Source organism: Enhydra lutris, unplaced genomic scaffold (genome assembly GCF_002288905.1).
Source record: "Enhydra lutris kenyoni isolate GAN:26980312 unplaced genomic scaffold, ASM228890v2 scaffoldscaffold5, whole genome shotgun sequence".
Lineage (NCBI taxonomy): Eukaryota > Metazoa > Chordata > Mammalia > Carnivora > Mustelidae > Enhydra > Enhydra lutris.
The window spans coordinates 11,621,975-11,637,557 of record NW_019154089.1 but is presented as its reverse complement, the minus strand read 5'-3'; the positions used below and the strand labels follow the sequence as shown (position 1 = coordinate 11,637,557).

The 15,583-nt window shown below is 35.3% G+C and overlaps 1 protein-coding gene across 2 annotated transcripts in view; it reads left to right on the top strand.

Moving 5' to 3' along the window:
- The window catches only part of LOC111140904 (solute carrier family 12 member 2), a 107,057-nt gene that overhangs the window by 65,499 nt on the left and 25,975 nt on the right, over positions 1–15,583 (top strand). For both annotated transcript variants that reach the window (XM_022493158.1, XM_022493159.1), the window contains exons 11-17: positions 422–529; positions 1,579–1,702; positions 2,806–2,907; positions 4,479–4,634; positions 6,055–6,154; positions 10,270–10,381; positions 11,900–12,040. In XM_022493158.1, coding sequence (XP_022348866.1) covers positions 422–529; positions 1,579–1,702; positions 2,806–2,907; positions 4,479–4,634; positions 6,055–6,154; positions 10,270–10,381; positions 11,900–12,040 — 843 coding nt within the window. The remainder of the gene's footprint in view (positions 1–421; positions 530–1,578; positions 1,703–2,805; positions 2,908–4,478; positions 4,635–6,054; positions 6,155–10,269; positions 10,382–11,899; positions 12,041–15,583) is intronic.

Sequence of the window (15,583 nt, the reverse complement as noted above, 5' to 3'; positions counted from 1 at the left end):
AATTGGAATGCTGATAGGCTATTTGGTGATATTAAAGAATTACTTACTTTTCAAACTGTGACAGCAGCTTTGCAGTTAAGGTTTTTTAATGTGCTTACTTTACCCATTAGAGGTATGCACTGAAACATTTATGCATTAAGTGATATCTGGGGTTTGATTCACAATGACATGAGGATTTGTTCATTATGTATTTTCTCTACCATTGTATGTCTTTGAAATTTTACCAAATAAAAAGATTGAAGGTAAGGGCTCAGAAAATTTCTGTTTCAGAAATTTATACTGCATGTAACTATTATTCTTGTTCATTGTTACCATATTTCCCTGATATCAGTCTCCTTCATTAGCATAATAAATATGTATAGTACTTTTTTTTTTTAGTGGTTTGCAAGACTTAATTTTTCATTTTTGTCCCTTTTTTAAGGTAATGAGCATGGTGTCAGGATTTGCACCATTAATTTCTGCTGGTATCTTTTCAGCCACTCTTTCTTCTGCATTAGCATCCCTTGTGAGTGCTCCCAAAATATTTCAGGTAGGTATTTTCATATTACAGATGTTATTGAAGGGTAATTTTTGATAGCACATTTCAATTTGGGATTATTTTTTCAAATCCTTTGTTTACCTCTACAACCTCATATGTGTATATGACTTATACACATATCTCAAGCCAGATGTTTAACTTTGTGTGTTTGAATGTGAATGTTTCTATCTATATAAACTTTAGTGCATTTACCTACTGTCAGGATGTAATCCTTGAGTTGTCTTTCTGGAAGTAGTGATGGGTTTTTGGTTTTTTTGACATACTCTCTTTGCTAATTTTTTCTGTTGTCTTACCAAGATTAATGAATGCATTCCAAGCATAAATCAGAAGAATTAAAGGATCTTGTCCCTCTTAGCAGTATGTCAGCCTTTATGTTTTACTTTACAGATATTTGAATGCCTACTGTATGCCACATGTTCTGTTAACTACTTAGGGTAGAAAGTTGCATAAGGTAGACATTATCTCCCTTTAATCAATATCATATAAATAGCTGATACTGAACAGGAAATACTTTTTTTTACTAAGTCCAAAAAAGAAACATTGATTCTGCAGCCTTGTTCTTAATATTAAAGTTGTAGCCAGTCAGTACAGTAAATGTAGAATATATTTCTTTAAACAGTTGTTAGTAAAGTTTTAAGAAAAGTGGTTAAGTTTATAATTGGGATTTTTATCTGCTTTAAACCTAGGATTCAGACTTTTCTTAATGTAGGTCATACTTATGTCACACTAAGTTTTCAGATTTTTTAAATTTATATACCTGCTTCTCTGATTTTTTTTTTTTTTTCATGGAAGAATTTCAGTGTGAGGGTGGGGTTAGGCAGATAAAAACTTCAGTGGTGTTCTGAACCAGCCACCGTTTGATGCTTGAAATACATGGTCTCCTTTACAGATTGTAGGTAAAGCAGTGTCATACAAGGGGAGGAAAGAGGACCAAGAATTAGAAACTTGTGTTCTATTCCTGAGTAACCTATCAAAACTGTAAGAAATATGTACAGCTAATTGCATTCCGTTTCCTTCTAATATTGACATTTCTTCCCTAGGCCCTTTGTAAGGACAACATCTACCCAGCTTTCCAGATGTTTGCTAAAGGTTACGGGAAAAATAATGAACCTCTTCGTGGCTACATCTTAACGTTCTTAATTGCCCTTGGATTCATCTTAATTGGTTAGTCATATAAATGGCGTGCTAATAGAGATTTTGAGGTAGTTACAGTATTAGCTCTGAACATTGAATTATTATAAACAAAACCTTACTTTGCTTACTAAATGAAGTTAGTTTCTTTGTGATCAATTTAAAGAGCATATAGAAAATCCTGCAAATAATAGTGCTCAGTAAATATTTGCTCAAATTATTGCTGTTATTAAAGCCTCATGAGAGGGAACTCCTGGGTTCTTGTCCCTGAAATAAATGAGATAATAGCATAAGGGAAAAGATTTCAGGTCCCCCTCCTGAAGGTGTAGCCTTTAGTAAGCTAGTTTTGGGCACTTTTGCCCCTGATCGCAGGTGAACTAAATGAGTCTTAATTGGTAAAGATGACAGTGGGCTTTTATTAAATGTCTGATGATACCACCATGTGTGGAAACTAACTCTCATGTAATGTTGCTAGGTATCTGTTTGGGTAAGGTTACTCTGGGAGAACAAATCAGCATGTTGAGTTAAGTTTCTCACAATCCAACAATTCTCTTTAGGAGTATTTACCCTAACTTGAATATATACCCAAGGAGCCCTATGCAAGGATGTTTCTAGTGCCATTAATTGTAATAGTGAAAAATGGAAGCAACCTGAATACCTACTAGCAGAAGAATGAAACTGCAGAATAATATTCAGGAGTAAAAAAAATGAATAAAATTGATTTTCATATATCAGTATGAGTGAATCTCCAATATAACAAATGCATCAAGTCAAGTTGTAGAATAATAAATATAGTGTGATATTATTTGTCTGACTTTTAAAATATCCAAAACAGGGCTGCCTAATGCTTGTGAACTATATATATATTTAGTAAAACCGTGTAGTACCATTGGAAAAAAATATACCAACTTTGGAAGAATGGGGTATAAAGGGTTTCAACTGTGGACCCAGGTTAGATTCTTGAAAAGTAAAGTATACAAACTATATATGACAAAATATAAGTATTCATTAAGTCTGAATGCTGGATATGGGACTATTCCTTAGGCTGTCATCTAAAGGTTTAAAATAATTTCATTTTTTAAAAAGTCAAAAAGTATCTGGTGTGTCAATAAATATACCTCATGTTTCTTTTGCAGCTGAGCTGAATGTTATTGCTCCAATTATTTCTAACTTCTTCCTTGCATCATATGCATTGATCAATTTTTCGGTGTTCCATGCGTCACTTGCAAAATCTCCAGGTGATTTTACGTTTTTTAAAAAATTTTTTAAATGCACCAATGTCTTTGATTTTAGAGAAAATAAGACTTTAATGCATTTTAAAAATAGATTTTATTTATTTATTTGACAGAGAGAGATCACAAGTAGGCAGAGAGGCAGGCAGGGAGAGAGGGGGAAGCAGGCTTCCTGCTGAGCAGAGAGCTGGATGCAGGTCTGGATCCCAGGACCCTGAGATCATGACCTGAGCCCAAGGCAGAGGCTCAACCCTGTGAGCCACCCAGGCACCCCGACTTTAACGCATTTTAAAAGATGGTATTGTGAGTGTTTAGCCCGTTAATGCTCAGTCAGCCTTCACAGTTGAGTCAAATTTAGTGAGTTTTCAAAGATCTCTTTATCATGAAGTTTCCCAGTAATGTACTGTTTCTTGTCTTCGAAGCATGTATGAACATTAATCTCAAATTCTAACACTTTGAAAGAATTATTGTGCTTTTCTTTCCCTGTTTTTGTTTATTTAGCTGCTTTCTGTTTAGGTTCTGAGAACATTATAATGGTATAGCTAACCTGCCCAGAAAAATATTTTCAACACAATAAGTTCTATGGAGTTCTATTATAAAGGGTCACTTGCAACTGAAAAAGTGCCTCTTATACTTTTATTGATGGCTTTTTGTTATAAACCATAACAATAGTTGGATACCAGGGAAAGAATTGAAGGAACAAAAAGCACTTTTCCTTCTAAGGGCCTAAAAACTTCTCAGAACTTTAAGAATATAAATTTTAGAAGTGTATGTGTGGCTGTAAAAAGCAGCACAAGGGATGCTTGTTCTGGCCTCTTCTTTATCTTGGCTCTATTAATATGAGTATCCTGGTTGTGATATTACAGTATCCTTTTGCAAGATATTATCATTGAGAGAAATTAGGTAAAAGGTCCCCAGAATTTTCCTGGATTCTTTCTCATAACTTTGTGTGAAACTTAATTTAAAAAAAGAATATGAAATATATTAAATTATGATTTAAAAATATTTTTTGGCTATGAAATAAAAATTTTAAAACATGGTCTTCAGCATTTTTTTTAGAGAGAACTTAATTCTTAAATACTTAACCAAAGGTAAGTTTCTATACTTAACTGTTAATTTTTCTAGCAGGTAGGTCAACTTCTAACAATTTTCAAGAACATTCTGTTTGAACTCTCCTGTATATTCATTAGAATACAGATATGTCTTCTGCTAAAATCCAGAACATAAAACTACACTATTAAGGGCTAGATTTGAAAACTTCTTCTTTCGGTCTTTTGTAGTTTTTAACCATTCATTAAGATAGTTTGATTTAAACTTTTTTTTTTTGATGAAGAATTTATTGAATACAGAAACTAGTAATATAGAATAAAACAGAAATAAACAGATGGGCTCTCTTCTTGGCCTTCAGATCTTGGGCTCAGTAATGCCCTATGGCTTTACTGTTACACATTATCCTTATACTTACTATTTAAAGTGACCACAAAGAAAGTTATTTTGTGCATACATATGTACCACTGTCTAAAGCAGATAAGGTATCTGAGTGACTTTGATGTATCTGTTTTATTTGTGATTGTTAGGGTGGCGTCCTGCATTCAAATACTACAACATGTGGATATCACTTCTTGGAGCGATTCTTTGCTGCATAGTGATGTTCGTTATTAACTGGTGGGCTGCATTGCTAACATATGTAATAGTCCTTGGGCTGTATATTTATGTTACCTACAAAAAACCAGGTCAGTAGTTTTTCACATTTATTATTTCAAGCTAGAAAACATCTAGAAGTTCTTTGTTACTTTATATCTAAGCATCATCTTTTGTGCACTTGAAAGGTGCTTTATAAAACCTAAAATGCTTCATTTCCAAATACATATCATTTTAGGGAAATAATTGCCACAAGGCTTTATTCTCTGGAATGCCTACTTACCTGTAAATTAGACTTAACTAATCCTACTTACAGAAAAATGACAAATTTGTATTACTAACATGCTGGTGGCCCTCAATATACTTAAAAAAATTTTTTTGAAGGGTTAGACTTAGTGAAATAGCTCCTGTAGTAACTGTTAGTCTAATAAATGTATGTGTTACTACTGTAGTCTTAGTACCTGCTGTATAGTAAGTACCATGGAATTTACAGTATATTAGAAAGAAGATTTGACAAAGGTGGGGTTTTTTGTTTTTGTTTTGTTTTAAAGATTTTATTTATTTATTTGTTTGTCAGAAAGAGAGAGCGCACAAGCAGGCAGAGAGGCAGGCAGAGGTAGAGAGAGAGGCAGGCTCCCCACCTAGCAAGGAGCCTGATAGGGGACTCCATCCCAGGACCCCGGGATCACGACCTGAGCCAAAGGCAGCGGCTTAAACCCACTGAGCCACCCAGGCATCCTGACAAAGGCATTTTTAACTGGGAAATAGTTAAAGATTACCCAGAAGGTGTCACAGTGATAACTATCGGGCCTATCTCCACATAAGACGATGACACTTGGGTATGTTGGGATTGATCCAGTGTAGTACGGTGACATCTAACTCTGAGGGAAGAACCAGTAAAAAAGGTTTGACAAATTTGGGCCCCAAAAGAAGAGTTCACGTGTTGCCATGTGAAATTGTGAGGAAGCATTTTGTAATCCAGATAGGAGGTTTTAGATAAGAGTGCTGGCCTTAGAAATGAAATGGACAAAGAAGGTAATGTTTTAACCATCTTAAAAACAATTATTTCTCTAAAATAACAGATGTCTAAAATCATATTTGGTGGCCAGGCTGTTTATTCAATACAGAATGAAATTTGCCTGTACAAATAACTTATACTGTTATGTACTATAAATGGTCCTTTCAGAGTTTTGAAATCTTTCAGAGATCTGCCTCTTTCTTGTTAGATGTCTGGCTATATTTGTAATAATTTAAAAACTACCTGTGGTACTTTCTTGAGTTGCATGCCCGGCATGTGTGCAGCCTTGTCACCTTAGTTTTTTCTACATTTTACTTTAAAAGCAATTACAGTTCAGATTAGCATAGTGTCATGCTATAGTTCAGAGTACAGTGGTTTATTTTAGCAATTGATTTTTTTATATGAAAGCACTGTTTACTTCTCTGTGTCTCAGATAGGTTCTTGATTGTTGGTTAATATTGGTATGTTGCTACATGAACACTGTCTTCCCACAGATGTGAACTGGGGATCCTCTACACAAGCTCTGACTTACCTAAATGCACTGCAACATTCGATTCGTCTTTCGGGAGTGGAAGACCATGTGAAAAACTTCAGGTGAGCAGTAAGGTAACATAGAATCATTGGTCGTATATGGCAGTCCGTTCTTTACTTAACATTCAGTAACATTTTTGTATGCTGTTATTTCATGAGAAGTTTCCTGAAAGCATAGATTATTGTTTTTTGTTTTGGCTGGACTTTGGTTGGGCATTTTATTCAAAAACAAGGATGAGATTTTTTAGTTACAAAAAGTTGACAAAGAGGTGAATTATCTAACTTACAAAAATGTTCTGAGAGTGAAAGTGTTAGAAGTCTCCCATTTGAAGGCTTTTAAGTGTCAGTGCTCACAAAGTGAATTGTTTCTCCCCTCTGCAGCCATCGAAGTTCTGTAAGTACGCTATAACTACTAAGTAGAATCAAAGTTAATTTGCCATCAATAAAAACCTTTTGCTTTGCTTCATTATAGGAATGGGAACATTGAAAAGAGATATTTTATTCCAAAATAACTTCTTAAATCTTTATCAGAATTACACATAAACATAGTTGAGAGAGAAGAAACTTGGGTTTGTCATGAAAATCTGTTGTTGCCCAACTGCTTGTGTCCCTCCTTGTGACCTACCACAGGCAACTACTTTCAACTCTTCGCTGATTCATTTAGTAATTACTTGATATTCTCAGACATCATGATTGTTTTACTGTATTTTTGATGTTTTAGGCCTTATCTGTCCATGCCCTTCATCCACATGTGGTGGCACACACATGTGCTCTTCCCTTTATCCCATCCACACAGTATACTTTTGTGTCATTATTTTTATTAGGTCGTACTTCATATTTATATTTTTATAACTTTTTAAAATGATTCCCAGCTGATCCATGTAGTAAATTATGATTGTTTTTTCTTGTCTGTACACCTTTCTTGTTTCCTCTGGAGCCATTCTTTTCTTTTCCTAACTTTATATACATGAACATCACACCCTTCACCAAACTTCGTGAAAGATGTTTTCTGAGCTTCGTAGTTTCTGTTTCTTTGAAGTGTTTTATTCACTGTTTCCTGTTTCTGTAATTTGGGTTCTTAGATTTAGCTTGGTCTGAAGTAATTGTGGTCCATGGCCAGGGAAACTGCATTGGTAGGTGGGGCTTGTCAGTAAAACCCTTACTGTAAATTAATGTGGTTTTACTGGTTCTTTGAGAAATTTAAGTCATCTTGAAGACTTTTTTTTTTTTTTTTTTTAGATTGCCCCGAAAGAATATTCTAATATTCTGCTTGTTGATAAAAGTGCTGGCTACCAGAGTTCTTAGGTTGGAAAGGAGGTTGGGAGATCTCCAGATTCAGTGTGTAAATGTGTTCTCACTCCTCCCCTGATGAAAGTAGCTGCTTTTGCCTTTGGTTGTTGTTGGTATCTCACAGACCAGCAGACTTCTTTTTTTTCTTTTAATTAAAAAAAAAAATGCTTTTTATTGAAGTATAGTTGATGTATAATACTGAATTAGTTTTAGAGTCACCTGGCTGGCTCAATGAATAGAGCATGATCTCAAGGTCATGAGTTCAAGCCCCTCATTGGGCATAGAACTTACTTAAAAAAATAATAATAAAAAGGTTTTTAAAAGATTTTAAAAATCTAAATCAGCTTAAAGCATACTACATAGTGATTTAACCATCATGTACATGATGAAGGTGCTCACCATGATACATGTATTTTAGTATTATCAGCTCTTCCCGGTGCTGTACTTTTCATCTCCAAGACTTAACGTTATAACTGGAAGTTTGTACCTCTTAATCCCTTCACCCATTTTGCTCATCTCCCCAATCCCCTTCCCTTTGGTGACCAGCAGTTTATATTTATGAGTCTGTTTCTCTCTTTGTTGTTATTATTGTTGTTGTATTAGTTTGTTTTCTATGAGTCTCTTTCTCCCTTTGTTGCTGTTTATTTTCTCTTATTTTTTTAGACTCCACATGTAAGTGAAATCATACGGTATTTGTCTTTCTCAGTCTGGCTTATCTTCCTTAGTATAATACCCTCTAGGTTCATTCATGTTGTTACAAATGGCAAGATTTTATTATTTATTATGAACAAGTAATATTCCATTGTGTGTATATATACCACATATTTTTCTTTCATTTATCTACCACTGGGTACTTAGGTTTCTTCCGTATCTTGACTGTTGTAAACAACATTGCAATAAACATATGGGTACATTTATCTTTCCCAATTAGTGTTTTCATTTTCATCACCAACATACACGATAGTAAAATTACAGGATCCTCTGGTACTCTCTGTTCAGTGTTTTAAGGAACCTCCAAACTGTTTTTGGTAGTGACTGCACCAATTTTCATTCCCCAAACACCAGTGCATGAGGGCTGCCTTTGCTCTACATCCTCGCTTACTTTTTGTCTTTTTGGTACTAGCCATTCTGAGTATTAGGAAGTGATACCTTGTTGTGATTTTGAGGCCCTTTATGGCAAATAAGACCTAGCCTAACAGAATTGGGGGAGGACAGAGATACTTGTTCATCATAGAGATGGAAATGATTTGGTTCTGTCTAGTGGTTTCTTCTGCCGAGTTGAAACCACTGCTTCTGACTTTGGTCTCTTTAATACATGGCCCCTTCCTCTTCCGGAGGCACCTACCACTCTAACTTGTAGGCATTTTGGTGATTTTTTTTTTTAGGCATAAAATCAGGTAGCTTCACAGCTTGCTCATAGATTTAGTCTCTTCCTGATCTGTTATATCCTTTCTTGTTCTTCCATCTGCTTTCTGGCTTTCAGTATTTCTGTATTACTGTTCATATTTTTGTGGATTTTTGTGCCTTAAAAATCCCATTATACGATGTTGGTTTTGTTTTTGTTTTTGTTTTTTTAAAGATTTATTTGACAGAGAGAGATCACAGGTAGGCAGAGAGGCAGGCACAGAGAGAGGGGGAAGCAGGCTCACTGCTGAGCAGAGAGCCTGATGTGAGGCTCGATCCCAGGACCCCGGGATCATGACCTGAGCTGAAGGCAGAGGCTTTAACCCACTGAGCCACCCAGGAGCCCCAGGAGTCTTTATTCAAGTTTTCATGCTTATTTTATGAGATTAGGACCTACCCTAACATTTAATTTAGTGGTTAAGTCAGAAATTTTAGTTTATTTGCCTTTTGTTAAAGTTTGTTTTAATTATATAAATTCTTGCTTTAAAGAAATTTATGGTAATATTTGAACTTAAAGAATTTATGGTAATATTTGAACTTCTAAAATGGATACCCAAATATTTTTCATAAAATAACATTGATTTCCATTTCTTGTCAGCTAAAATCAAGAGTTAAGAATATGTGAAAGTCATACCACTGTTTTTTGTCTACAAAGGCAATTCAATTTAGATTTGATTTTTGTCATAATTAAAATTAAAACTTTTACTTCAGATAGAAATCTTCAAATCAACTGTAGCTGATTTTACTTATATGATGGCTGTCATGGAAATTAAGCTAGATTAGAGAGAGCTGATATTATGAAGTAGAAATCACTATTACGTGATCAAGCTAAGAAGGAAGGTGACCTGTTTGTACATGAAGGGAACGCCATGTTCTTAGGAAGTTTTGTGAGTTCTGTGAAAGAACTGGAATATTTTATTACCTTTAGACGGTGAAAAGTTGTTAGATATATTTAATATATTTTAACTGTTCTATTTCTTTTTTTCTTTTTCTTTTTTTTTAAAGAAGTATTTATTTGACAGAGATCACAAGTAGGCATAGAGGCAGTCAGAGAGAGAGGAAGGGAAGCAGGCTCCCTGCTGAGCAGAAAGCCTGATGTGGGCCTCTGTCCCAGGATGCTGGGATCATGAGCTGAAGGCAGAGGCTTTAATCCACTGAGCCACCCAGGCACCCCTAACTGTTCTATTTCTTCTTGCAATACCTACCAGAATCTTGATGTATAATATTACCTATTATTTTAGAAGGACATTTGGTATGATGTTTGTTCCAAGAAGTTTTTGTTTTTGCATTTCTCGTGTACTGATAAACCCTGGTTGAAAGTCCTCTTCTTTTGAGACTTCTGTGGTGTATTGTCCTGAGGACAGTTGCATAAAGGAGATTCTAGTGTAATAATACATTCTTAAGAGAAACAACTTAAAAACATGTCCATGTTATCAAAAATCTAAACTCCTCTAATTTTGTTTTATTTTTTAATCTTAAATTAGGCCACAGTGTCTTGTTATGACAGGTGCTCCAAATTCACGCCCAGCTTTACTTCATCTTGTTCATGATTTCACAAAAAATGTTGGTTTGATGATCTGTAGTCATGTACATATGGTAAGTGTTTGTATTGTTTTTTTATATTAAGACATTTTTTGCTCTGTGTGTATAACTTATAATCTGTGGGGCTTTCTGAGTATGAAACAATTTGACGAGATGAATCTGTTGAGTTTGGGGTTTTTTTGAAGTTAGTTATATTCTTCAAAATATTCTTCAAAATATTCAAAATTTTCTAAACAGTCTCAAAACCTCATTTTAGAAAAGATTTTAGAATTTTGAATCTTCATTCTTTTTCTTATTTAATATGAGATTTTACCAAGCTACATTTTTCTTAAAAAATGGTTTGGCTAAGAAAAGTAGCTTCTTGGTAAGGAGTCTAAATGAAATACATTATGTGCATTTTCTTACTAATATTTTTCATACTGTTCTGAGAACACTAGGAATGTTTACTACTAGAGGAAAAAAGAGGTTCAAAGAGGTAGATGAATTGTGGTAAATAACTAACATCTAGTACGAAAGAAAAACAGAGTGCTAAATTTCCAAGCTCGAACATTGTTAATTTCGTTTTCTGTTTTTGGCATTTTGTCTATTGAGAAGAATTGCTAGATGATGGGTCACCTGTTCTGCATGAGAAATTGGAGTATTTGTCAAAAGAGCTTTTGTCCCAAACCGTTTTGTGCATCTTGTTAGAAATGTGTGTTGGATGCCCCATATCTCAGCTTCTGCTAGAGTTGCCCTCTCACTTGTATAGACCCAAAGTCAAAGCCGGTCTGGCAGAGAACACAAAGACACTGGCTCCTGGTCCTCCATTAGGACTGGTGGAGTTTTTCAATTTGTCTCTAGGTTTGGTCAGTTCAGGTTGGGGTTTTGACCACAAGAAATTACAAATGAGGCAATCTTCCTCATAGGGAAAACAAACTGTATTTTTCCTTTACTTTTTCATGAACAATCAAGGCGTATTCTTAAACCTACTTTTAGATTTTTGCTTTATATACATTTGCATATAACACATTTTATGTGTTGCTTGCAAGGATCAAAATAGAATTCCAAGTTGAAAATCTCATTTCCTTAATTCTGTTCTTCATCATTTAACAGAAGTATGAAGAAAAAAATGCATTTATATTTTACAGCAAACTTGCCTTTTCAGTGATATTTTTAGGTTCCTCAGAATTAATAACGCAGACATTGGGGACAAACAATAAATTGGGAAACTTTTTGTAGAAAAACAGAAGGCTCTTACTTTTCTCCATATGATCTCTTCTCCATTTTCAATAATTTCTTATTTCTGTCATTTACTTAGTGTATTGCAAAACTTCCTATTTATGTTTCAGTGTGTCTTTCTTCCTCTTCTCTTCTCTCTTTTCATGGTGCCTCCTGTGCCTTAACTGTTCCATCAACCCCATCTTGTCATAATCTTCAGGGCTACAGAAAGAATTCATTGATATGGGAATGAAATGTTCTCTCCCATCCCCAAGGTTTAGGCACCTTGTTTAAGCTAGTATAACAGGGTGATTTTCATAAATGTAGACTGCTTATCTCTCAGTTAAAGGCATTATTAATATTCTTATCCAAAAGGGCCCTCGAAGACAAGCCATGAAAGAGATGTCCATTGATCAAGCCAAATACCAGCGGTGGCTTATCAAAAACAAGATGAAAGCTTTTTATGCTCCAGTCCATGCAGATGATTTGAGAGAAGGTGCACAGTATTTAATGCAGGTAAATACATTACACCTTTCAAATAACAAAATTCAAGTTTTGTGTAAGCTTTAAAACCTTTTGCATGCTAGGTATCATTCTTCATATTAATAAAAATGGTGTATCTTTTAAAATATCTGTATTACTACTAAGATTTGTGTAATCTGAGTGCTTAGAGAACTAGAGAGAGAGTGTGCTGTTGGTTGGCAGGGCAAAACCTATCTGGAAGTTATCTTAGCCTATTTCCTTAAGATATTTCCCTGTCATTTTCCACTCTACCTCACTGGGGTTTTTTAAAGTGGTAAGTAATGGCAGTTCTTATGTAATTTTTTAAAATTTCTAGTTCCTTACTATATTTCTATTTATTTACTAAACTTAGACTTCACTTTAATTTTTGTGTATGACACAGTAGTTACATGGGATTTGAAATTAGTCCTGGAATTAAATGCTAGCACTGCCACTTTCTTATTATGAATTTTTTCTGAGCAAGTTACTCATCTTCTTTGAAACTTAATTTCCTCAATCAGCCCTAAAGGTTGTGGGAAAAAATAAATGGGCTAAGATAGTGTTTGCTATCTTATTTTTGTAGGAATCCCTTTTTTCAAAGAAAGCTTATCTGGAAGCCCATTCACTTTGTTAAAGCAGAGGTGGGAGGCTCAGAGTGCTATCATCCGTGCCCCTTCTGGGTTTTTTTTTGTTCTGTTTTGTTTTGTTTTTGTGTGTGTGTGTGTGTGTGTGTGTGTGTGTGTGCGTGTGCACCCCTTCTTTTTGAATGTTTCACGTTTCTCACACTTGACGAGTACAAGGGTAAGAATATCTGAGGTGATCCTCAAGAATAATAAGGGGTGGAAGTGGGCTTTCTGTGGCAGATACAAAGCCTTATTGTAAACTACAGACACCACTTACAATACCACTTAAGACATAGTGGTATTGAAGTAGTGATAATTTAATTAATGGAATAAAACAGGAGAAATAGAACCACTCGTATAGGATATTTAATACATGACTGAGGTAGCATTAAATCCAGGATGGTCTGGGATAATGAATTATCCATGTAAAAAAATAATGTAACAGATCATTACAAAGACTATACAAAAACTATTTCTAGATGGATTAAGGACTCAAATATGAAAGGCAAATTTTTAAACTACTAGAAGAAATTACAGAATACTTCTGTGACTTGGAGTAGGGAAGAATTTTTTAAAATGAGACAGAGAAAATTGAACTATGAAGAAGAGATAAGTATTCTTTAGTTAAAATTTAGAACTTTGTGCTTCTAAAAAAAAAACCAAACCCATGAAAACAAAAATAGGAAACCACGGACCAGAAAGACAACATGTTACTAGCAAAAGAATATGGCCCAGAATATGTAAAGAAATCGTGTAAATCAGGAAGAGGGAAATAAAGGAGCAAAAATAAAGGAAAAGAAGAGGATACATAAATGGCAATGGATGTATTAAAATAATACATTGTATCAATTAAAGTAATTAATGTACACGTAATTACATTATTACAATGTATATAATGTATTAATATAATACATGTTTACTCCATACTCAGAGTTTGGTCTGCCACTTGAAAGTGTTAGGAGCAGTTAGAGCACTTGGAAATCTTGGCACTGCTGTATAACACGGATGGGACAACCATTTGGGGCAGCAACCTGGCAGTGTCCTGCAAATTTGAAACTGTGGGCATCCTAGGACATCCCATTCTTACATGTGTACCTTAGGGAAACTTAGATGTGTAAAGATTATCTGAAACTGCAGAGCAGCATTATGTGTGGTAGTGACAAAGAGCTGGGCATAAATTCAACAACCATCAGTCGTGGTTTTAAAGATCCTGGTATAATCATGCAGTGGAATTCTACATAGCAATAGGGAGAAACTTCGAAAACAAAGAGCATTAAGGAGAATAGCAAGCTAAAATATAGGAACAATATGGCGATACTATAAAATTTTAAATTTTATATGAATTAAAAATGTGTAGATGTATCTGCCTAAATAATGGAATACGTAGTAAAAATACAAAGAGGGCACGAGAAGGAAACATAGGGTGTTTGAAGTGTGTCATGTTTATTTTCTTTAGGTAGTGGGTACATGATTATTTGTTCACTTTTTTTTTAAGGTTTTTTTTTTTTAAAGATTTTATTTATTTACTTGACAGAGAGTGATCACAAGTAGGCAGAGAGGCAGGCGTGGGGTGGGGGTGGGGGACAGGAAGCAGGCTCTCCGCCAAGCAGAGAGCCCAGTGCAGGGCTCTATCCCAGGACCCTGAGATCGTGACCTGAGCTGAAGGCAGAGGCTTAACTCACTGAGCCACCCAGGTGCCCCTATTCACTTTTCTTTGCGAAATTTTTATTATTTAAGTAAATTCCTATCTCTGGTCATAAGGTTGTTTCCACTGGGTAAATCTTACTTGTTTTCTACAATTTATAGGAACATTTCTATAGCATTTCCTATGTATTTAATCAATATTATGTAGGAAATGAGGGAAAATGCTTTCTTAGAGCGGCGCTCCTAAGCTTGAGGTTGCATGGGAATCACCTGGTGGACTTTTGAGAACAACCTGCTGGGCTGTGGCTTAGCAGGTCTGCAGTGAGTCCTGAGAGGTTGCCATTCTGTGACTCGACAGCTGCTGCTCTGCAGTCCACGTCCTGCATTTTGATGACATCTGCCTGTAAAGGTTCCTATAATAAAAATGACACTGTTGATGAGAGTGAAGGTGCATTATCCCCATCAGACATCCCCTAACATGTTCACCCCAGTGGGCCTTGAGCATTTCAGCAGTGTGGGGCAAAGGTGGGATGCATAGAAGAGTGGTATTTTGAGGCTGTCCTATAAACCTGGCATATACCAGCACTTGACATAGATGTCCAAGAGGTTGACTTCATTCTGGTGGCAGAGCTATCTGTGCAAAATAAACTTACACATGGGAGAATTAATCACTGACATCTTAGTATAAATTGCCACTGGCAGTATTTCTCTTTACTTTGTACCTTCTGGAAAGGTGTTACATCAAATGGCAAATGCCTGTATATCTGTTAGAGATTTATAATCTTTGTCAAAATAGTTTTTTGTATGTTGATTTGTTTCTTCAGTGACTTATGTTATAGTCCCAGAAATGCTGTTTTTAGATGGTTCTTAGGCTTTCCTACACCTTTCTCTCTGACTTTTCATTTCTCTATCCCTCATTTATCTAGTTACTGATGATAAGCATTTTAGTTATCTTTAAATTAGCATTTAAACATCCAACTTTCACAGTAAAACTTGAGATTCAGTTTTTTAAAAAGAGGCATTCTACCTGTAGCTTGCTTAAGGAGTCCTTTGGCAGTGACACATCAGAACTGCTGACTTGTTTATACATTTGGATTTTTCATTTCTTTTTTTTTTTTTTTAAAGATTTTATTTATTTATTTGAGAGAGAGAGACATCCGAGAGAGGGAACACAAGCAGGGAGAGTGAGAGAGGGAGAAGCAGGCTTCCCTTCAAGCAGGGAGCCCAATGGGAGGCTCCATCCCCAGACCCTGGGACCATGACCTGAACCAAAGGCAGCTGCTTAAGGACT